We start from the raw sequence: 24048 nt of genomic DNA, 5'->3' as shown, positions 1-24048 counted from the left end.
GTAAGTAAGGAATGTTTCCTCAAGTGTTTTTATAGAGAGAATCCCCCTTCCATCTCTTCCTTTTTTAAGTGTAGGTACCCAGTAATATAATATGCAATTTCTGGACCAGAGTTCTGGAGGTTAAAAGGCTCTTCATGACTAGTCAGGAGAAACCTTTTACTTTGAATGCCTAGATAATTATCTGGCATAGAAAGTACACACGTGTGGTGGTTACCTATTGGTGTTCATGTTTAGGACCAAAAAGAAATGCCCTCAAACTAGAAATCATGTTGGCGGGCTAAATTCTTTAGTGCATAAGCAAAAGAGGATAGATGGTTCAGTTAATTATTACTTGTCAATCTGCCTTGACAATCCTAGATAACCAATCCATTGTGCTTGTCTCAGAGTTCTTTTGACACACAAAAGAAAAGATACAATTGTTGCCAGGTCATTCATATAACACATACTGAATAAACAAATAAAAACTGAACCCCAGTGATTCAAGTAACCTTCAATGATGTTTTGAAACTGGAAAAATTTCTCTGAGATCCTCAGCTGGCAATCGTACATGGCCTCAGAGAGCAGCGCTGCCTTTAACATTTCTGTAAATGATGTGAACATTTTCTTAACAATGCTCTTAAAGCTGAAGATCAAGAGATTCCCAGGTAGTAGTATTTTGACAGCCCAAACAAGGAAGACACATCACCTTTGATCTATTTTTATTCCCTAAACTCAGTGATCGAGCTGCCATTAAAGATAGCTTTAAAAAAATAAAATGAAATGAACCCTAGTCCGAACCTGAAAATGAAGTGGCAGATATGCACTAAGCAAAAATCAGAAGAGTTTGATTTCCCATGTTTGTAATTGTCATTGACTATAGGGGCAAGCAATATCATAAGACTGAAGTCTGGGTTTTCCTCTGCTGCTTAACTAACTCCTATCCATGCAGGCTACTTGTCTGTATCTTGGTTTTTACATTTTCCCCAGCAATATTTGAGTGCCTTTTATAGGCCAAACATTTGCTAATAAGTAAAGGGCCACTAAACAAGATCGGGTTTCCTGCTCTCAAGAGATACAACACAGGAGGGACACATGCTTAAATATGTAACTCCAGTACAGTATAATAAGTATTGATGATAGGAGGGGATAGGGGCTTGTGGGAGCAGATAGAAGGAGACATCGCCTAGAGAGCTGGATGGAATAGGTTCCAGGAAGATGGGCCATGTTGAGTGAAAGGGTTGGGTAGAAGAGGGGTACTCCAGTATTTCATATGGAAAGAACACCATACACAAAGTCCTGGCAGCTAGAGAGAGGACAAGGGAAGGTAGATGGTTTACAAAATTCAGTGGAGTTCGGTGCGTCTGACTCAGAGTTCAATAACAAACGTTTCCATGGCAAACTCCATGGATGTGACAGGTTTCATGTTTTGCACACACAGGAGCTGAAGGACCCTCACTGTCGGAATGAGATGGCAGCCGCCCGAGGGGCTCTAAAGAAGAATGCCACAATGCTGTACACAGCCTCCCAAGCGCTTCTCCGCCACCCAGATGTTGCTGCCACCAGAGCCAACCGAGATTATGCGTTTAAACAAGTCCAGGAAGCCATTGCTGGCATCTCCAATGCTGCTCAAGCTACCTCGCCCACCGATGAAGCCAAAGGCCACACAGGCATCGGTGAGCTGGCTGCAGTCCTGAATGAGTTTGATGTAAGTGTCCCAGTGGTGCACACAGAGGGGTATACGTTTGTATTGAAAAAAATGATTTGGGGATGAAGGGCCACAGTAGCATACATGAATTTACCCCTCGTGGAAGCTTAGGATAAAATGTAAATTATATCGTATTTCTGTTGATGGGAATCCAACATAGTGGCAGAGCCTAGTTTTCTTGTATTCAAAGGATCTAACAACAATGTTGAAGAGGACCTGATGTTAGGCAAGCAGAAGCCCTGTAAATCATTAACTTTTTTTTATCCCACTGGTTATTTAGGGACCATTCATCACTTGGATGATGATCTTTATTTTTAAGGGGACAAATGTCATAAGCAGTGTAGGTATAGATTGCCTCTATGTTGTGCCTGGGTGAAGAACTACCCTCAATGTGTTCATTTTAAATCATTGACAAACGTTGTTGCCCACTGATCCCACATGGGATCGCCATCTTCCTTGAATAGACCCCTCTGGGTAATGCCTCTGCAGGACCCATGAATGACCCACATTCTGCACCTGCTGTTTCTGGGGGTGTGTCCCAATGAGTGAAGCAGTAGGAAGATGGCATCAAAGTGAATGGGAGGCATTCATGTAATCAGTACCCCAGGATGAGAGCCCTCACTTCTCCTAGATCAGGATATGGACCCACCTATGGGATGCTGGAATTCATCTGAGCTCATTCTGTGTTCAGTGTGAGAGTCTAAGTGTGTTGTGAGAACTACCAAGATTTAAAATAATTGGTATCTGCTTTCAAGGATTCTATTTCCCTGTAAGGAGATGGGAGAAGTAGAATATATTAAATACCTTTCAAGGGATAAAACACAGTAGTAACGAAATTCATAAGAGAAAAATAGGTTACTTAATAGCTGTGGAGAAAGATGATGAGCTTGCTTTTGGATCTGTTGACATGAATTTTTGGCAGGAGATGACTGGCTAGAGAAGAGAATCGGGAACAAAGCAGTGATTGCTAGAGACCTAAAGCTGGAAGATCTAATGGAGGAATAATTATGATACTTGACCTAGCTGTTTTCATAGGGGTGTCTCCTCTTTTAGGTTTTTCAGTCAGTCAAAATATATAGAGATAGCTTAGACCATATACTGTTTCCTATGTTTTTTTCTTTTCTTCTTTTTTTTTTTTTGCTCAAGATTAAATATAATAAATTTAAAGTGCCACAGGATCACCTGGGTGGCTCAGTTGGTTAAGTGTTGGGAGAGGAAGTTAATAACTCACATATCACATTCAACTGATTTCATGCAAGTGACAGGTTATATTTATTTAAAGATATTTGGAAATTTAGGGGCAACTGGGTGGCTCAGTTGGTTAAGTGTCCAGCTTTGGCTCAGGTCATGATCTCATGGTTTCTGGGTTTGGGCCTGGCTTTGGGCTCTGTGCTGACAGCTTGGAGCCTGGTGACTGCTTCAGATTCTGTGTCTCCCTTTCTCTGCCCCTCCCCACTCGTGCTCACACTCGCTCTCTCTTAATAAACATTATTTATTAGTTATAAATAATGTTTTAATGTCTTAAATAATATTTTTTAAATGTTTATTTATTAAGTATTTACCACAGGGATTGGGGGTTAATATGTAATTCACAAAGTTTGAGGAGACAACTGAAAATCCATTGGAGCTAACAGAGTTCAGTAAGGTTATCAGTTTTAAAATATACGTCCACAGATTTGCAAAGTGCAAAAACATAGAGTAATGGAAAAACAGATCCTATTTTAAAAAAAATGATCTTGTTGATAGAAATGAAAAATAGTTTGTTGGCTTTATTTTATTCCTTATTTCCTTATAAATGTTGGAAATCATCTTGATACAGATGTGGAAGACTAGAAACAAAACAAAAAAAGCTGAGTGGCAAGTTCTACTTCTGGGTATGATATCACAATGATATCACAAGCCTGGGTGGGAAAACTATTGATTCTTAATTTTTACAATGTTCAGACAATCCCAATAAAAATTCTAAGAGTTCTTTTGCAACTTGACAGAGTAATGATGAAGTTTTTTTTCTGGACTAAGAATGAATAAGCCCATATTTTAAGGAGATGAAAATGAGCGGGTGATGTACTCGATATTAAAACATTCTAATGCTACATTAATGTTAAAAGTGTGCATTAGACCAAAAAATGCCTAGTCAAGTTAAACGGAATAGAAATTTGCAAAAAATCTCCAATACAAAATTATCTTATGAAATGATAGTTTTTAAAATTAGTAGGTGGATTAGTCAGATTTTGACAAAGCTATATTTTTATAATCCTATGTTAACTTCAAAAAGTAAACAGTAAACCCTGCCAGGACCTAGTAATAGGAGTAGAAGCACTGAATGCGGAAAAGTCCCTGGAAGGACAGTCAGACCCTTCAGCTGCTGCCACCTTCTGCCCAAGCGTGAGGACTCCACCTTCCCATTTTCTTTGTATCCAGAACCTTCTCACTGAAAGGAGCTTTAACTAAAAATGAGGTTCACTATACAAAAGGCTTTGGACTCATAAAATAAAACTTAAGCCTGTATGGGGAAAATCTATTAGCAAAATATGTTGGAAATACTTAAACATTTGAAATGTTGGTTTGTGTGTATGTGTGTGTGTGTTATTTATTTTATTTTATTTTTTAGTTTATTTATTTTTAAATATGAAATTTATTGTCAAATTGGTTTCCATACAACACCCAGTGCTCATCCCAACAGATGGCCTCCTCAGTACCTATCACCCACCCTCGCCTCCCTCCCACCCCCCATTAACCCTCAGTTTGTTCTCAATTTTTAAGAGTCTCTTATGTTTTGGCTTCCTCCCTCTGTAACCTCTCTTTTTTTTTTCTTTTTTCTTCCCCTCCCCCATGGTCTTCTGTTAAGTTTCTCAGGATCCACATAAGAGTGAAAACATACGGTATCTGTCTTTCTCTGTATGACTTATTTCACTTAGCATCACACTCTCCAGTTGCATCCACATTGCTACAAAAGGCCATATTTCATTCTTTCTCATTGCCATGTAGTATTTCGTTAACTGTAGTGATACGCTGTGCAAATATGGCTTTGGGAGGTTGATACCGAAATGTAAGTTTCTTACAGAACATGACATATTAACTAAGTAATTCACTGTATTTTCACTATTACACTAGGTAACTTTTATTAGTTAAAATAAGTGTATTATGTCAATTCTATGCTTATATAATACCAGACTACTCAATTATATATTGGCTAAGTATATTAATCAAGTAATATTTTATTAAGAATGTATACTGGTTCACAAGCTATATAAATAACTAAAGCATTATCTAATGTTTAAAACTTTATTTCTCAGAGATTGACAAATGTTTAAAACTTCATTTCTCAGAGATTGACAAAAATCATCAGGGAGAACCATCTATATTGGTGATTTATAGATAGTAATTCAATTGGGTATGGTTCCCTAAAAATTTAGCAAGTGCAGTTTCAGTACTTTCTCAAACATAGTAATGCTAATAAAGTATTACAGAATATGACCAGACATAAGGTAATTAGCCATTTGTAGATGTGTTGTTTTTTCCACCATTTGACACCAGCAAATCTAGACAGTCCTTAAGGATATTTGAAATTATCACTAAAAATTAATGTTCTCCTTCTCTTGGTAACAGAATTCTCCATTTCTGTTCTTTAGTTGCATAATGAATACTTTGTTGTTGTTTTTATTCTGCGGACATAGTGACTCGAAATTGATTTTTGAATTCAGACATGTGTCTTATATCCTAAAAGCTATTCTCAGATATTAAACAAATTGATACCACATTGGGAGGGAAACTCACTCAAACTTCCTGTGAATTAGGTTTCTGGCAATATCCCTTCCTGATGCTAGGTTTACTGACTTGCCAACGTGAAGGAGATTTTCAAAAGGAAAGTATGTTTGAGATCCTGAAGTGAAAGGAACTATAGAAATACACAAGTCCATTGTGAGCATGGCTAGCATGCCTTAATGTTCAATTTCAAGCACGATTTGTATTGGTCATCAGTATGCAAAACCCAGTTTTAGGGGCGGTAGGATGCAGAAGTGACGTAAAGTTTGATAGCTGACTAAAAACAAGGTAAAAATTAGTATTTTTACGTTAATTTGTTAAGTTGTAGGATTGATTTTTTTTTTTTTAATCTAGGTAGTTAAAATTGTGGCTCAATGCATGGTGACCTATTTTCTGGCACTATTTTTCTGCCTACATGAATAGTTGATGTAGTGATTTATGAAGCAAAGGAATGAAGAAAAAAACCCAGGATTTTAACAACTTGAAACTGTCAAGGGAGTTTCTAATGATAAAATAGCAAAGAGAAAATGATTGCTAACCAATGGAAAAATCAGCCTCTGTTTAAAATGTGGCAGCTTGAGGTAGTTAATTTTATTGGGTGAAACTACTAAGGAATACTAAAAAGAATTTTAAAAATATAGTGACTACTCAGAAATAAATCCTATTAAAATGTCTATTTTACTGCCAGAAAACTTGAAAGAGTGAGAGAGAGGAAAATTAAAAGTTATTCCTACAGAATTTCTATTTTAAAGAGAAGAGAGTATACTATATCTTGTTTTTTGAAGCTTCTTTTGTAGATGAAGGCACTTGAGAAAAATGGAAATTAACACCATTCATGGACCAGTCTTTATAATTGGTAGCTATTTGCATTTTAAACGTTTGTTTTAAATCAGATAGTAAGTAAACACAATCTCAAATTCCTCTAACTTTATTACCTTCTTGTGAAGTTTCTTACTTTTCCCCACCTGCCCTGGGTATTTGCTTGATTAGTAATTATTTTCTTGGACATTTAGTTTCTCTTTCTCCACTAGGAGAAATTCCCTCAGCCTATAGAAAAATGTATTTCTCTTCTACAGTCTGAGAAGAAAATAAAGCATTAGTTTACTATATTTACCATTTTTCTCATACTTCACTCTTCTCCTTACACAGTTCTTTAAGAACAGTTGTTAAATAAGTCAATGCCAGTCCTTGTTTCCGTGTCTTGGCTACCACTAGCTCCTACCTTTTTGAGCCTTGTCATCCAACTTTTACTACCCCTCCTCTGTAACTCTGTGTTTGAATCTTTAAGGACCCCCAAGTCTATGTGATTTTACTTGCTAGTTCTCAACTACTTTAAATTTGGAATGGGGGGGGTGGATTTTAATAGCATTAACCATATTCTTTTTTTTTCTTCGTATTTTTTCTGATTTGCAAGATTTATTTTTATTGAAGAGTAGGACATTCAGACCTCAAATATATTGAGTGAAATATCACCATGACATACCAACTCTACATACATTGCCCTTGCTATTTCTACCTGATTTTTCACACCCTCTTCCCTCTGGTATTTCTCCCATTTTCTCCCTCTTCTTTCTTTTTAAGTATAATTGTGTGGATCTAAAGGTAATTCTCTTACTGCTGGTATTCAGTGGATAGAAGTGTTGGAATGTGAGCATAAGACATCATGGAGCATCTACATCACAGGCCAATGAGGATAGCAAAACTCTTTATCTGACAAGGGTAGGGCACATAGACCAACTGCACTGATGGGAGAATTGTCCTCTGGGGAGCATCTCCATGTTAGGGTGGTCACTGCCCCAAGGTGATTCCAACTATGTGCACTTCTCAGGTATGTATGGACAATCTAGGAGATCTAGTTGGAAAAACGTGGTTAAGAAACAGGAGTTAGATGGTAACTCATTTCATAGCAAGACGCCAGCCCATTTTTGGGACATGGAGGTTTCTGGACACCCAAGCATAATAACCCTAGCCCAGGGTTTAGAACCCAGGGTTGGAATACAGGCCCAGTGGAGAGCTGGAGTGCTAATACAGGTATCTTAGGTAAGAAGCCCAAATGCATGACCTCATGCAGACCTATGCTTCAGGAGACTAAAGAGGTAGAGTTTTTCAGTTGGTACTCTACTCTAAACATCTCTCTTAATACCTTTTGAATAGTGAGATTAATTCTTAGATGCTCCTGTTGAAAGCCTGATCCCTTAAGGAGCCGTGAACCAGAATTCTGGCTGGCTCAGTGATTCTTAAAGGGTTTTATTGACTCATGGTCTCTCCAAGGAGGCAAGAAGGAATGCCTCCTTAAAGTAGTACATTTTCACAGAGCACCTTGTTGAGCTCCTTCCCAGTTCTAACCCTCCCTTTTGCTGTGGAAATCAACATAGGTCTTTCTCAGAGAGGCCTACCCTAGGTCTCCTCTTCTCCTGTGATACTCCGTAAAGCCATTCTGACTGCAGACATGTGGGAACACTCACATTAGGTTATGGAAAAGGTAAGCTTCCTATGTATTACATTAGCATGAGGACAGAAAAAAAGAGGAGAAATCCCTGACAAAATACTGTAAACATACTGATGAAGAAAACTCAAGATACAGCTTATGTCCTAAAGCAGTTAGCAAGAAGAAAGCCAAATGCATAAAAATTAAAGCCAGTAAGCAGGACCATTTAGCTTCTGGAAAGCAATTTTGGTTCCTAATTCAGGTACTAAAAAGAGGAAGAAGGCAAATTCAGCAACTTTCTGAGTGTATGCCAATATTTTTGAAGGCTTAACATCTGTAGAGTTGTATCTGTTGTTCTTTAATGCTTTTATTGGTACTTTTTTTTTTTAAAGTAAGCTCTATTCCCAACATGGGGCTTGAACTCGCAACCCAAATAGCAAGAGTCGTATGCTCTGCTGACTGAGCCAGTCTGGCACCCCTATTAGTACTCTTCAATAATCTCTGCCATATTCCTATCAAATGGTTCCCTTTTAATGGCCTTTGGAAGTAGCCCAGGATATTGGGAAGAGCTCAGGACTTGGATTGCAGTGTGTGGCTACTACTCCAAGCTCTGTAAAATTTTAAGAATGTGTGACCTTGGGTTGCGGAGATAGTATCTCTAGGCCTTGGAAAAAGATTTAGCTACAGGATAGCTAAGATGATTAAGAGTATAGAGTATGCCAAGTGAGATGTAAGAAGGAAGGACTGCAAGGTATAAAGGAGTAATACTCTGTAAACAGCTATATTTACTGCGATGCATAAATGATGTGCTATACACTTACCTATGTAGTATGCACCTACATACTAGTGTGTGTTGGGGGATGGGTAAAATTAGGGAGGATCAAATCATAGATTTCCTGGAGGAGGCAGTGCATGAGTAGGAATTAACATGCTGATGTGTGAATGAGTATTTCTCAGAAAGAACACCATTTCATGTGGCAGCATTAATCACTAAAATAGTTCTGGAACCGAGGAATGAGAAGAAACCTGGCTGAGTGAGCTGGAGGCAGATCCGGGAGTGCTCTGTAGGCCTTGCAAGGCCAAGGACTGAGCTTCAACCTGAAGGCATTAGGAAGTTGCTGGTGCTCCAGGCAGGGGAATGCATGGTCAAATTTGTGTTTTTAAAGTGACCTCTGCCTACAGGGTGGAGAATGGACTCAGAAGGGACAAAGCTGCAGTGTAGGAGGGTGGTTATGGCGAGCAAGGTGACCAGTGCCCTAAATCCATTGTTGGAGGAGGAATGGGATAAATGGGTGGGTCTGAACCATGTTGAGGGAGGAGAGTGAACAGGCCTTGACAATTGTACTTTTCGTTTGCATATATCAAAAGTTAATGTTTTGTACAGTAGTCTTTAGTTAAAAAGACCAAACATTTGTAATTCCAACTATGAAATCTGGGGAAGTTTCAGTTGTTTGTGGGATATTTGATTTTTTGCATAAAAAAAAAAACCTTCTCACGCTTTTTTTTTCTGGCTCTTTAATTCACGTATATACACAACAGTATGATTATTAAATGCCTAGTAATTGACATAGATCTATGTTTTGGATAATTTAAATCTAAACTCTACATCTAGGATTTTCCTAATTAGTTTAAGTTATTTATATGCAAGTGAGCTTTCATTAGTATGTGCTTACTAATGCACATTTTACTTTTTAAAAACTAAATTTTAGAGACACTTTTAAAAAAATGGGACATGGATTTCCCCATCTGAGAGGACATAGTATCAATGACTGGGGGTTAGTAGGGTCCAGAGATTCTCATCTTTTTTCCAGATACTATCACAATGTACTGCCTGTAAATCTGTCTGCTCTTTTCTACTCTGCCAAATTAAACTCTTGAAAATGGCCTTTTAAGCTTTTCTGGCTTAATGTGGTATTACAGCATTCGTTATCATGTACTGACATCTGGTGGCCAAATCGAACATTAGGAACACTCCAGTGCATTCCTGTATGCCTGTAAACCTAGCACAACCTAAATATGGGCCAAGACTCCCGATGTAAATATGGAGAAGGTGTACTCTGCCTTCACAGAACTTTCAGTCGGCTTCAGGCACCCTTCTGCACACTAAAATTATGCCATGGGAATTGCATTAATCCTTTTCGGAAAACTAGCTCTAGGAAAGTGGTAAAGATGGATACAGAGGCAGATGAGTTTGCAAGAAGAGAAGCTCCAGGCAGGAGGTAGAGCTGAGGGTCGTTCTGCTGGCTGTGTGTGGGACCAGGTCAGCCAACATCAACCAACAACATATTCTCTGCTTCCTGAGTCATACCACGTGCCTCCCCAGGACCAGTTTATCCACTATCCTCCTTTTTTGTCCAAGAAATCTTACTGTGGGATACTGACTCCTCCGATGACTTCTTGTCTGCAAACAGCTTTAATTTAAGGTGTTGTAAACCAGGAATATTTTCTGATCGTATCATTTAAATTTTTATTTTCTTAAAAGCTATTTCAAGGAAATATCCCAAGACAATTTAGTTTTCTATATTTCACTTAGTAAATATGGAGCTACAAAAATCATTGAGAGAAAAAAACAATATGATTTGAAATATTTGAAAGTTGTATTTGAAATTTCAAATCCTTATTACCCTCCATGTTGTCTGTAATTAAAATCATATTTTTAATCTTTTTATTTATTTTCACAAGAGAAAATGAAAATCTTTTCTTCACTGAATAATGTTTTCCTTTAAAAAAAATTTTTTTTTAATGTTTATTTATTTTTGAAAGAGTGAGACAGAGCGTGAGTCGGGGAGGGGCAGAGAGAGAGGGAGACACAGAATCTGAAGCAGGCTTCAGACTCTGGGCTGTCAGCACAGTGCCTGATGCGGGGCTCGAACTCATAAGCTATGAGATCATGACCTGAGCTGAAGTTGGACGCCCAAATGCTGAACCACTCAGGTGCCCCAATAATGTTTTCCTTTGAGAATATTGGCAGATTCTGTGCATATGAGCTCACCTTTATTTCAAATAATTAGTTCTAAATGTAACTGATTATTGATGTAATGGATCATCATATTCTACATTGTCTAAACGTGTGATGGCAAATACCATGTTGATTATCATCTAATTAGTTATACTTTAAAATTGGGGAACAAAATGAGCTCTTTTATCTAGTGAACTATTTAGTGGTGAAAAATAGGATTTATTTAAAATATTGACCTCCTTAGTCTTAGTTTCTTTCGTGATTTCTTACGTTAGAAGTGCTTGTCGTAGCCCTTCAGGATTATACCTTTCCCTTTTATGCACTCTCCATATTACAAGTAGGCATATATTCAGTACTCATTTATAGGATTTGGTTTGATTCCGTGATGAGGTAAACACATGTGCTCATGCACACACACACCTGCTCCTCCCCCCTAAAAACACTAATTTTGATTTCTTATTAACCAAACTCCTTAATATACATCCTGAACTTCTCCGACAGTATTTTCTGGAAACTTTACTGTAACCTATTGAGTCCCATTGTTTATTTATCCAAATGTTCTCTGGGGCTGTTTTGTTCTTACTGCACACATTCATTGAGCTAAGAACGGAGGGGAACGGTTACCCAGAGATGCAAGTGTGGTAGTAAATTTGTCAGGTGGCTAACATCACTGAGGGCATGACTGGGGCCCATGCTAGTCGTCCTCGTTACAGTGGTCATACTTGTGGACAATGGCACAGCATGGCATAGGACAAACAGAACAAGCTTGTGTTTAAATCTGACCATACAACTCTTCCTTCCTTGCCTTTGTTTCTGCATCTATAAAATGGGGTAATAATGTTGACTTACCAAGATGGTGATAATAGTTATATGGGATAAACATTCTTGGGTGCCTCATCCTTGGTGGGCACTTAGAAATGCTAGTTGTCTTTTTCTCCTACTTCTCTTTACAGAAGTCACAGACAGATGTCTTCCATCCAAAGTTACTGTGGAAACTATTGGCTAGAAAATGCTTAGAGAACAGTTCCTAACTGAAAAGTTGTGTTCTTCCTTGGTCACATCCAGACCTCCAAGAAAAGTCTGGCCACAGTGTAGATTAGATTACCACCTGGCCTAAGAATTAATTTCTTAAACTTTTTTATTGCAGTATAGTTGACATATAATGTTATATTAGTTTCAAGTGTGCAACATTGATTCAACAGTTCTATACATTATACGGTACTGACTACACTAAGTCTAGCTACCATCCGTCACCATACAACACTATTACATACCATTGATTATACGCCCTATGCTGTACTCCTCCTCATGCTTGTGACTTAAAGTTGAGCTTTAGTACCTCTCAATCCCCTTCACCTATTTTGTCCATTCCCCCTCCCCCTCCCTCTGGCAAACACCAGTACCCTTCAGTCCATTTCTGGTTTGTTTTGTTTTTTTTTAGGTTCCACACATAACTGAAATCATATGGTATTTGTATTCCTCTGCCTGACTTATTTCACTTAGCATAATACCTTCTATGTCCATCCATATTGTTGCAAATGGCAGAATCTCATTCTATTTTTACAGCTAAGTAATATTCCTGTGTGTGTGTGTGTGTGTGTGTGTGTACACAGCACATCTTCTTTATCCATCTATTGATGGACATTTCAGTTGATTCCATACCTTGGCTATTGTAAATAATGCTACAGTGAACATAGGGGTTCATACGTCTTTTCAAATTAGTGTTTGTTTTCTTTGGCTAAATAGTAGTAGAATTGTTGGATCCTATAGTATTTGTGTTTAATTTTTTGAGGAGCTTCCACACTGTTTTCATAGTGGTTGTACCAATTTACATTCCCACCAACAGTGCACAAGGGTTCCCTTTCTCCAAGGATAATTTTTTTTAATGTTTGTCTCTTTTGAGAGTGAGAAAGAGTGAGAGAGAGTGAGAGAGGAGGAGCAGAGAGAGTGCAAATCTCAATCAGGTTCCGTGCCATCAGAGCAGAGCCTGAGGTAGGCTTGATCTCACAACCGTGAGCTGAAATCAACAGCTTGACCCTTGACTGACCAAGCCACTCATGTGCCCCTCTCCAAGGATGAATTGTAAAGAGTGAAGTTGTAAGTCTAGTGCTAGCACTAGGAATGTAGGTTTCTCCCTTGTGTTTGTTTGGTAATTCTCATTGCTTCTGATGTGGTGAGAGACCCCTTTATCTTCCTATTAAATATCAGAGTTATTCAGGTTTGGTGGTCTCTTAAGATTCTCCTAGTACACCAAGAAGGAAAAGAGTGGCTGACAGAAAGGGGTAAAAATGGAAGATGAAATGATGGCAAAGATTGGTGTTCTTCCTTCATCCAAGAACCACAATGCCAAGGAATATATAATTATTTTTTAACATGTTCTACCCAGGTGATAACTTTCTACCACAGTTAATTAGCAAGACACGACACTTGGTTTAAAAAGCCTAATACAAAAGATAAGGAAAAAACACTGTGAAAAGACATTATTAATGCCTACACTTAATGCTCAGCTTTTCTATCGCCAATATTCTCTTAAAAACCTCCAGGATTAAACCCCTCAGTTTTGATGAGGAGAAGAATGGATCCATATTCCTGGAATAGAACATAGACTCGTAAATCAGAGGGAATTTCTAATACCTGGATGATACAGAGAATCAAAGACTAGTAATAATCTCCTTTTATTGTTGAGTTCATATAACCCAATTTGTAAAATAACCCAATTTAGGAGTGTAGAAAGTGATTTCCGAAGAACTCACTTAGTTCAAAGTGATAGAAACTATTATCCTTCTAGCCCAAGTATGGATATGTCTTTCTATTTCAGAGGTATTGGCCAAGAATGGTACACGAAGTGCTTCCTCTAAATTTCTATTAAGTCCCTAAAAGTACTCCCCGCCCCCATTAATGATGCAATCTAAGTAGAAGAATGTGCTTGTGGGGAGCCTGGGTGGCTCAGTTGGTTGAGCGCCTGACTCAGGCTTATGATTCATGGGATTGAGCCCTGCATCAGGCTCTGTGCAGACAGCTGACAGCTTGGAGCCTGCTTTGGATTCTGTGTTTCCTTTCTCTGCCCCCCACTCACACTGCTTGCTCACTCGCTCTCTCTCAAAACTAAACAAACACTAAGAAGAAAAAAAAGAATGTGCTTGCAATGCAGGTGCGGCTTCCAGACAGGTCCTGCCTTCTCCCTCTCTTACTAGTTTGCCTCTCCTACAGCTTTTCTTTGAAGAAATTCTGCAGCTGACATGCTTGTCTCCCAGGCCCATGCTTTTAGTATATTCTCTGAAAGGATGAGACACACACGTACATCTGTGTGAGGGGTCTTCCTGTCCTCTTCGTACTTCATGCTTAGCCTTCATCATACTTCTTAAGCTTATTCTGATTGCTGAGGGCCTCTAAGCTGGTAATGACCTTGGTGTTATTTTTTTTAAGTTTATTTGTCTTGAGAGAGAGTGAGCAGGGGAGGAGCAGAGAGAGAGAGGGAGAGAGAACATCCCAAGCAGGCTCTGTACCCAGAGTGGAGCCCGATGCAGGGCTAGATCTCAAGACCGTGAGATCACAACCTGAACAGATACCAAGAATTGGAGGCTTAACTGAGCCGCCTAGGCACCTCTTCTTGGTGTCATTTTCTTTTACTTTTCCTTCTCAGTTTTTGATGTATGTTTAGAAATTTAAAAATAAGCTTTCACAATCATATATTGTATATAATGTACACAATTTTTTCTACATAAGAAAAAAGCTGTGATCTTTCCTCCTTTCGTTTTTCTTTTGTTCTAAATACATCTTGCAGCTTCATTCCTTCCAGGAGATGCTTATGCATATTATTTGAAAGACCAAATGAATTCCTAGTTGGGAAGTTTGAACTAATTGCAGTGACACCCCCCCCTCCCCAGGATACTTTCTAAACCTAGCAAAACTGACCAGATTTGCACATAAGTTAAGAATCTTCTTTACCTGAAAACAAGTATTACTCTGAAGAATATTTGCATGTATTTGAATGAATGATGCGAAGATTTTTAAATCCTCCATTTGCTCAAAATAGTCTGTTTGGCATAGCATTTAAACACAGAAGCATCATCAACCAGAAAAGTTTTCTCAGAAATTTCTTTCTTTCATTTTGTTTTAAACAAAGATCTCTGACAGATGTGAAGAAAGATGTCATGTGTGGATATCTGGCGTAGATCTCCTAGGGTGAAAAAGGTAATGTGCTTGATCTGTTACTAGCCTCCTAAACGTGGCAGCCCTTTGGTCTGTGGATACAGGCTGGTTTTATTTTCACACTCTCTCAAGCCTCACATACCAGAATCACTTTTAAAATCTGGAGCAGCGAAATAAGCCGAAAGTGACACAAGGAAGATGCAGACTTAATACTAACATTCTAGGGGCGCCTGGGTGGCTCAGTCAGTTAAGTGTTCAACTTCAGCTCAGGTCATGACCTCACATTTTGCGAGTTTGAGTCCCATGTGGGGCTCTGTGCTGACAGCTCAGAGCCTGGAGCCTGCCTTGGGTTCTGTGTCTCCCTCTCTCTCTACCCTTCCCCTGTTTGTGCTTTGTCTCTGTCTCTCAAAGTAAATGAGCGTTAAGGAAAAATTTAATACTAACACTCTAGCACCTAAGAAATCACTTCCCTGCAGCAGGTAAATTTGAAAAAAAAAATTGCAGTGAAAATACCCAATAAACCTGAATGTATGTTTTATGTGAATATATATGAGTATGAATTATAACATATATAAACTCACACCAGATGTTTATGGTTTTTCTTTGGCTTGTGATGACTGTTAAGAGTTTTTTCACCTATATTTCTTCCCAAACTTTGACAAGTGATTCCTTAATTAAAAAATATATTTTACGAGGGGGTTCCGGAAGATGGCAGCGTAGGAGGATGCTGGGCTCACCGCGCGTCCTGCTGATCACTTAGATTCCACCTACACCTGCCTAAAGAACCCAGAAAACCGCCAGAGGATTAGCAGAACGGAGTCTCTGGAGCCAAGAGCAGACGAGAGGCCCACGGAAGAGGGTAGGAAGGGCGGCGAGGCTGAGCGCGCTCCACGGACTGGCGGGAGGGAGCCGGGGCGGAGGGGCGGCTCGCCGGCCAAGCAGAGCCCCCGAGTCTGGCTGGCAAAAGCGGAGGGGCCGGACGGACTGTGTTCCGACAGCAAGCGCGACTCAGCGTCTGGGAGGTCATAAGTTAACAACTCTGCTCAGAAAGCGGGAAGGCTGGAGGACAAAGGGAGGGAGAGCTGCTGAGCCCCCGGACGGCAGAGCTCAGCTTGGCGGGGAACAAAGGCGCTCACCAGCGCCATCTCCCCCGCCCATCCCCCAGCCAAAATCCCAAAGGGAACCAGTTCCTGCCAGGGAACTTGCTCGCGCAGCGCAAACACCCAACTCTGTGCTTCTGCGGAGCCAAACCTCCGGCAGCGGATCTGACTCCCTCCCGCTGCCACAGGGCCCCTCCTGAAGTGGATCACCTAAGGAGAAGCGAGCTAAGCCTGCCCCTCCAGCCCCCGTGCACCTTGCCTGCCCACCCCAGCTAATACACCAGATCCCCAGCAACACAAGCCTGGCAGTGTGCAAGTAGCCCAGACGGGCCACGCCACCCCACAGTGAATCCCGCCCCTAGGAGAGGGGAAGAGAAGGCACACACCAGTCTGACTGTGGCCCCAGCGGTGGGCTGGGGGCAGACATCAGGTCGGACTGCGGCCCCGCCCACCAACTCCAGTTATACACCACAGCACAGGGGAAGTGCCCTGCAGGTCCTCACCACTCCAGGGACTATCCAAAATGACCAAACGGAAGAATTCCCCTCAGAAGAATCTCCAGGAAATAACAACAGCTAATGAACTGATCAAAAAGGATTTAAATAATATAACAGAAAGTGAATTTAGAATAATAGTCATAAAATTAATCATTGGGCTTGAAAACAGTATACAGGACAGCAGAGAATCTCTTGCCACAGAGATCAAGGGACTAAGGAACAGTCATGAGGAGCTGAAAAACGCTTTAAACGAAATGCAAAACAAAATGGAAACCACGACGGCTCGGCTTGAGGAGGCAGAGGAGAGAATAGGTGAACTAGAAGATAAAGTTATGCAGAAAGAGGAAGCTGAAAGAAAGAGATAAAAAAATCCAGGAGTATGAGGGGAAAATTAGAGAACTAAGTGATACACTAAAAAGAAATAATATATGCATAATTGGTATCCCAGAGGAGGAAGAGAGAGGGAAAGGTGCTGAAGGGGTACTTGAAGAAATTATAGCTGAGAACTTCCCTGAACTGGGGAAGGAAAAAGGCATTGAAATCCAAGAGGCACAGAGAACTCCCTTCAGACGTAACTTGAATCGATCTTCTGCACGACATATCATAGTGAAACTGGCAAAATACAAGGATAAAGAGAAAATTCTGAAAGCAGCAAGGGATAAACGTGCCCTCACATATATATAAAGGGAGACCTATAAGACTCGTGACTGATCTCTCCTTTGAAACTTGGCAGGCCAGAAAGGCTTGGCACGATATCTACAGTGTGCTAAACAGAAAAAATATGCAGCCGAGAATCCTTTATCCAGCAAGTCTGTCATTTAGAATAGAAGGAGAGATAAAGGTCTTCCCAAACAAACAAAAACTGAAGGAATTTGTCACCACGAAACCAGCCCTACAAGAGATCCTAAGGGGGATCCTGTGAGACAAAGTACCAGAGACATCACTACAAGCATAAAACATACAGACATCACAATGACTCTAAACCCGTATCTTTCTATAATAACACTGAATGTAAATGGATTAAATGCGCCAACCAAAAGACATAGGGTATCAGAATGGATAAAAAAACAAGACCCATCTATTTGCTGTCTACAAGAGACTCATCTTAGATCTGAGGACACCTTTAGATTGAGAGTGAGGGGATGGAGAACTATTTATCACGCTACTGGAAGCCAAAAGAAAGCTGGAGGAGCCATACTTATATCAGACAAACTAGACTTTAAATGAAAGGCTGTAACAAGAGATGAAGAAGGGCATTATATAATAATCACAGGGTCTATCCATCAGGAAGAGCTAACAATTATAAGTGTCTATGTGCCGAATACCGGAGCCCCCAGATATATAAAACAATTACTCATAAACATAAGCAACCTTATTGATAAGAATGTGGTCATTGCAGGGGACTTTAACACCCCACTTACAGAAATGGATAGATCATCTAGACACATGGTCAATAAAGAAACAAGGGCCCTGAATGACACATTGGATCAGATGGACTTGACAGATATATTTAGAACTCTGCATCCCAAAGCAACAGAATATACTTTCCTCTCGAGTGCACATGGAACATTCTCTAAGATAGATCATATACTGGGTCACAAAACAGCCCTTCATAAGTTTACAAGAATTGAAATTATACCATGCATACTTTCAGACCACAATGCTATGAAGCTTGAAATCAACCACAGGAAAAAGTCTGGAAAACCTCCAAAAGCATGGAGGTTAAAGAACACCCTACTAACGAATGAGTGGGTCAACCAGGCAATTAGAGAAGAAATTAAAAAATATATGGAAACAAACGAAAATGAAAATACAACAATCCAAATGCTTTGGGACGCAGCGAAGGCAGTCCTGAGAGGAAAATACATTGCAATCCAGGCCTATCTCAAGAAACAAGAAAAATCCCAAATACAAAATCTAACAGCACACCTAAAGGAAATAGAAGCCAAACAGCAAAGGCAGCCTAAACCCAGCAAAAGAAGAGAAATAATAAAGACCAGAGCAGAAATAAACAATATAGAATCTAAAAAAACTGTAGAGCAGATCAATGAAACCAAGAGTTGGTTTTTTGAAAAAATAAACAAAATTGACAAACCTGTAGCCAGGCTTCTCAAAAAGAAAAGGGAGATGACCCAAGTAGATAAAATCATGAATGAAAATGGAATTATTACAACCAATCCCTCAGAGATACAAACAACTATCAGGGAATACTATGAAAAATTATATGCCAACAAATTGGACAACCCGGAAGAAATGGACAAATTCCTAAACACCCACACTCTTCCAAAACTCAATCAGGAGGAAATAGAAAGCTTGAACAGACCCATAACCAGCGAAGAAATTGAATCGGTTATCAAAAATCTCCCAACAAATAAGAGTCCAGGACCAGATGGCTTCCCAGGGGAGTTCTACCAGACGTTTAAAGCAGAGATAATACCTATCCTTCTCAAGCTATTCCAAGGAATAGAAAGGGAAGGAAAACTTCCAGACTCATTCTATGAAGCCAGTATTACTTTGATTCCTAAACCAGACAGAGACCCAGTAAAAAAAGAGAACTACAGGCCAATATCTCTGATGAATATGGATGCAAAAATTCTCAATAAGATACTAGCAAATCGAATTCAACAGCATATAAAAAGAATTATTCACCATGATCAAGTGGGATTCATTCCTGGGATGCAGGGCTGGTTCAACATTCGCAAATCAGTCAACGTGATACATCACATTAACAAAAAAAAAGAGAAGAACCATATGATCCTGTCAATCGATGCAGAAAAGGCCTTTGACAAAATCCAGCACCCTTTCTTAATAAAAACCCTTGAGAAAGTCGGGATAGAAGGAACATACTTAAAGATCATAAAGGCCATTTATGAAAAGCCCACAGCTAACATCATCCTCAACGGGGAAAAACTGAGAGCTTTTTCCCTGAGATCAGGAACACGACAGGGATGCCCACTCTCACCGCTGTTGTTTAACATAGTGCTGGAAGTTCTAGCATCAGCAATCAGACAACAAAAGGAAATCAAAGGCATCAAAATTGGCAAAGATGAAGTCAAGCTTTCGCTTTTTGCAGATGACATGATATTATACATGGAAAATCCGATAGACTCTACCAAAAGTCTGCTAGAACTGATACATGAATTCAGCAAAGTTGCAGGATACAAAATCAATGTGCAGAAATCAGTTGCATTCTTATACACTAACAATGAAGCAACAGAAAGACAAATGAAGAAACTGATCCCATTCACAATTGCACCAAGAAGCATAAAATACCTAGGAATAAATCTAACCAAAGATGTAAAAGATCTGTATGCTGAAAACTATAGAAAGCTTATGCAGGTAATTGAAGAAGATATAAAGAAATGGAAAGACATTCCCTGCTCATGGATTGGAAGAATAAATATTGTCAAAATGTCAATACTACCCAAAGCTATCTACACATTCAATGCAATCCCAATCAAAATTGCACCAGCATTCTTCTCGAAACTAGAACAAGCAATCCTAAAATTCATATGGAACCACAAAAGGCCCCGAATAGCCAAAGTAATTTTGAAGAAGAAGACCAAAGCGGGAGGCATCACAATCCCAGACTTTAGCCTCTACTACAAAGCTGTCATCATCAAGACAGCATGGTATTGGCACAAAAACAGACACATAGACCAATGGAATAGAATAGAAACCCCAGAACTAGACCCACAAACGTATGGCCAACTCATCTTTGACAAAGCAGGAAAGAACATCCAATGGAAAAAAGACAGTCTCTTTAACAAATGGTGCTGGGAGAATTGGACAGCAACATGCAGAAGGTTGAAACTAGACCACTTTCTCACACCATTCACAAAAATAAACTCAAAATGGATAAAGGACCTGAATGTGACACAGGAAACCATCAAAACCTTAGAGGAGAAAGCAGGAAAAGACCTCTCTGACCTCAGCCGTAGCAATCTCTTACTCGGCACATCCCCAAAGGCAAGGGAATTAAAAGCAAAAGTGAATAACTGGGACCTTATGAAGATAAAAAGCTTCTGCACAGCAAAGGAAACAACCAACAAAACTAAAAGGCAACCAACGGAATGGGAAAAGATATTTGCAAATGACACATCGGACAAAGGGCTAGTATCCAAAATCTATAAAGAGCTCATCAAACTCCACACCCGAAAAACAAATAACCCAGTGAAGAAATGGGCAGAAAACATGAATAGACACTTCTCTAAAGAAGACATCCGGATGGCCAACAGGCACATGAAAAGATGTTCAACGTCGCTCCTTATCAGGGAAATACAAATCAAAACCACACTCAGATACCACCTCACGCCAGTCAGAGTGGCCAAAATGAACAAATCAGGAGACTATAGATGCTGGAGAGGATGTGGAGAAACAGGAACCCTCTTGCACTGTTGGTGGGAATGCAAATTGGTGCAGCCGCTCTGGAAAGCAGTGTGGAGGTTCCTCAGAAAATTAAAAATAGACCTACCCTATGACCCAGCAATAGCACTGCTAGGAATTTATCCAAGGGATACAGGAGTACTGATGCATAGGGGCACCTGTACCCCAATGTTTATAGCGGCACTCTCAACAATAGCCAAATTATGGAAAGAGCCTAAATGTCCATCAACTGATGAATGGATAAAGAAATTGTGGTTTATATACACAATGGAATACTACGTGGCAATGAGAAAAAATGAAATATGGCCTTTTGTAGCAACATGGATGGAACTGGAGAGTGTGATGCTAAGTGAAATAAGCCATACAGAGAAAGACAGATACCATATGGTTTCACTCTTATGTGGATCCTGAGAAACATAACAGAAACCCATGGGGGAGGGGAAGGAAAAAAAAAAAAAAAGAGGTTAGAGTGGGAGAGAGCCAAAGCATTAGAGACTGTTGAAAACTGAGAACAAACTGAGGGTTGATGGGGGGTGGGAGGGAGGGCAGGGTGGGTGATGGGTATTGAGGAGGGCACCTTTTGGGATGAGCACTGGGTGTTGTATGGAAACCAATTTGACAGTAAATTTCATATATTAAAAAAAAAAAAAAAAAAAAAAAAAAAAAAAAAAAAAAAAAAAAAAAAAAAAAAGCCAGAGTAGCCATACTTATATCAAACTAGATATTAAAACACACTGTAACAAGAGATGAATAAGGGCATTATATCATAATTAAGGGGTCTATCCATCAAGAAGAGATAACAATTGTAGGTATTTATGCCCCCAACATATATATGAACCAAAATATATAGATCAATTGATCAAAAACAAGCAAACTTGTTGACGATAATACCATATTTATAGGAGACTTTAATACTCCATTTGCAACAATGGACAGATCATCTAAGAGATAATCAATAAAAAAAAAAAACAGTGAATCTGAATAAGGGACAGAGGGACAGAGGGACATTGGGACAGAGGGACTTGACAGATATATTCAGACCACTTCATCCTAAAGCAACAGAATACCCATTCTTTTTGAGTGCACATGGAATTATACAGAATAGATCCCATCTTGCATCACAAATCAGCCTTCAACTGGAACAAAAAAACTGAGATCATATCATGCATATTTTCAGATCACAACACTATAAAACTTGAAATCAACCCCAAGAAAAAAATTGGAAATCCCTCAAATACATCGAGTTTAAAGAAAATCCTATTAAAGAATGAATGGGTCAGCCAGGAAATTAAAGGAAAATTTTTAAAAAATCCATGGTAGCAAATGAAAATGAAAATGACAGTCCAAACCCCTTGGATGCAGCAAAGGCAGTCCTCCAGAGGAAAATACATTGCAACTCAGGCCTCTATCTCAAGAAGCAAGATAGGTACACAATATTAGATTAGGTTTCTGGAAAAGAAGCAGCAAATAAAGCCCAAAGCCAGAAGCAGAAGAAAAATAGATTAGAGCATAAATAATGACATAGAATGAAGAAACAGAATAGATCAATAAATCTAAGATACGATTTTTTGAAATAATGAACAAAATTGATAATCCCTAGCCAGACTTCTCAAAAAGAAAAGAGAGAAGACTCAAATAGATAAAGTCATGAATGAAAGAGGAGAGATCACAACTAACACCAAAGAAATACAAACAATTACCAGAGAATAGTATGGTCAATTAAATGCCAACCAATTGGGCTATCTGGAGGATATTGATAAATTCATAGAAACCTATGAACTACTGAAAACTGAAACAAGAAGAAATAGAACATTTGAAGAGACCGTAAGCAGTAAAGAAACTGAATCAGTTTTCAAAAATCTCCCAACAAACAAGAGTTCAGGACCAGATGACTTCCCAGGGGAATTATACCAAAATTTTAAAGAAGAATTAATACCAATTATCTTGAAACCGTTAAAAAAAATAGAAATGGAAGGTAAACTTACAAACTCATTCTATGAAGCCAGAATTACCTTGATTCCCAAACCAGACAAAGACCCCTCTAAAATAGAGAATTATAGACCAAAATCCCTGATGAACATGTATGCAAAAATTCTCAACAAGATACCAGCAAATTGAATTCAACAATACATTGAAAGAATTATTCACCATAATCAAGTAATATTTATTCCTGGGCTGCAGGTTTGGTTCAATATCCACAAACCAATTAATGTGATACACCACATGAATAAAAGAAAGGATAAGAACCATACGATTGCGTCAATAGATGCAGAAAAGTACATTGGACAAAATACAGCATACTTTCTTCATAAGAACCCTTAAGAAAGTAGGGATAGAAGGAACTTACATCCACATCACAGAGGCCATATATGAAAGACCTCAGCTAATATCATCCTTGATGGGGGAAAGCTGAGAGTTTTCCCCCTAAGGTCAGGAACATGACAGGGCTGTCCACTCTCACCACTGTTGTTCAACATAGTACTGGGATCCCTAGCCTCAGCAATCAGACAAAATTAAGAAAGAAAATGCATGCAAACTGGCAAGGAAGAAGTCAAACATTCACTCTTCACAGATGACATGATACTCTATAGGAAAATCCAAAAGACTCTACCAAAAACCTGCAAGAACTGATATGTGAATTCACCAATGTTGCAGGATATAAAATCAAGGTACAGAAATTAGCTCCATATCTTTACACCAATTAGGAAGCAGCAGAAAGAGATATCAAAAAATTAATCCCATTTACAATTTCACCAAAAACCATAAGATGCCTGGGAATAAACCTAGCCAAAAAGGTAAAATACCCGTACACTGAAAACTATAGAAAGCTTATGAAGGAAATGGAAGAATTATTCCATGGAATAATGGAAATGGAAAAATTATTCCATGTCCATGGGTTGGAAGAACAAATATTGTTAAAATGTAGGTACTACCCAAAGCCATCCTCACATTAAATGCAATCCCATCAAAATAACACCAGCATTCTTCACAGAGCTAGAGCAAGCAATCATAAAATTTGCATGGAAACGCAAAAGAATCGAAATAGCCAAAGAAATGTTGAAAAAGGAAACCAATGT

The 24048-nt window shown here is 39.2% G+C and overlaps 1 protein-coding gene across 1 annotated transcript; it reads left to right on the top strand.

The window, feature by feature from the left end:
* Positions 1 to 1116: 1116 nt before the first annotated feature.
* Positions 1117 to 1684, top strand: LOC122236204 (catenin alpha-2-like; the record flags this gene model as incomplete). The annotated part of the gene is made up of 2 exons (XM_042977097.1): positions 1117 to 1334; positions 1418 to 1684. Coding segments are annotated over exons 1-2 (294 nt in total), but the record flags the coding sequence as incomplete, so codon positions are not given.
* Between the last annotated feature and the right edge of the window lie 22364 nt (positions 1685 to 24048).

Source organism: Panthera tigris (assembly GCF_018350195.1).
Source record: "Panthera tigris isolate Pti1 chromosome A3 unlocalized genomic scaffold, P.tigris_Pti1_mat1.1 chrA3_random_Un_scaffold_94, whole genome shotgun sequence".
Taxonomy (NCBI): Eukaryota; Metazoa; Chordata; class Mammalia; order Carnivora; family Felidae; genus Panthera; species Panthera tigris.
Note: the sequence above shows the minus strand (reverse complement) of the source record. Positions and strands in the feature narration are given on the sequence as shown.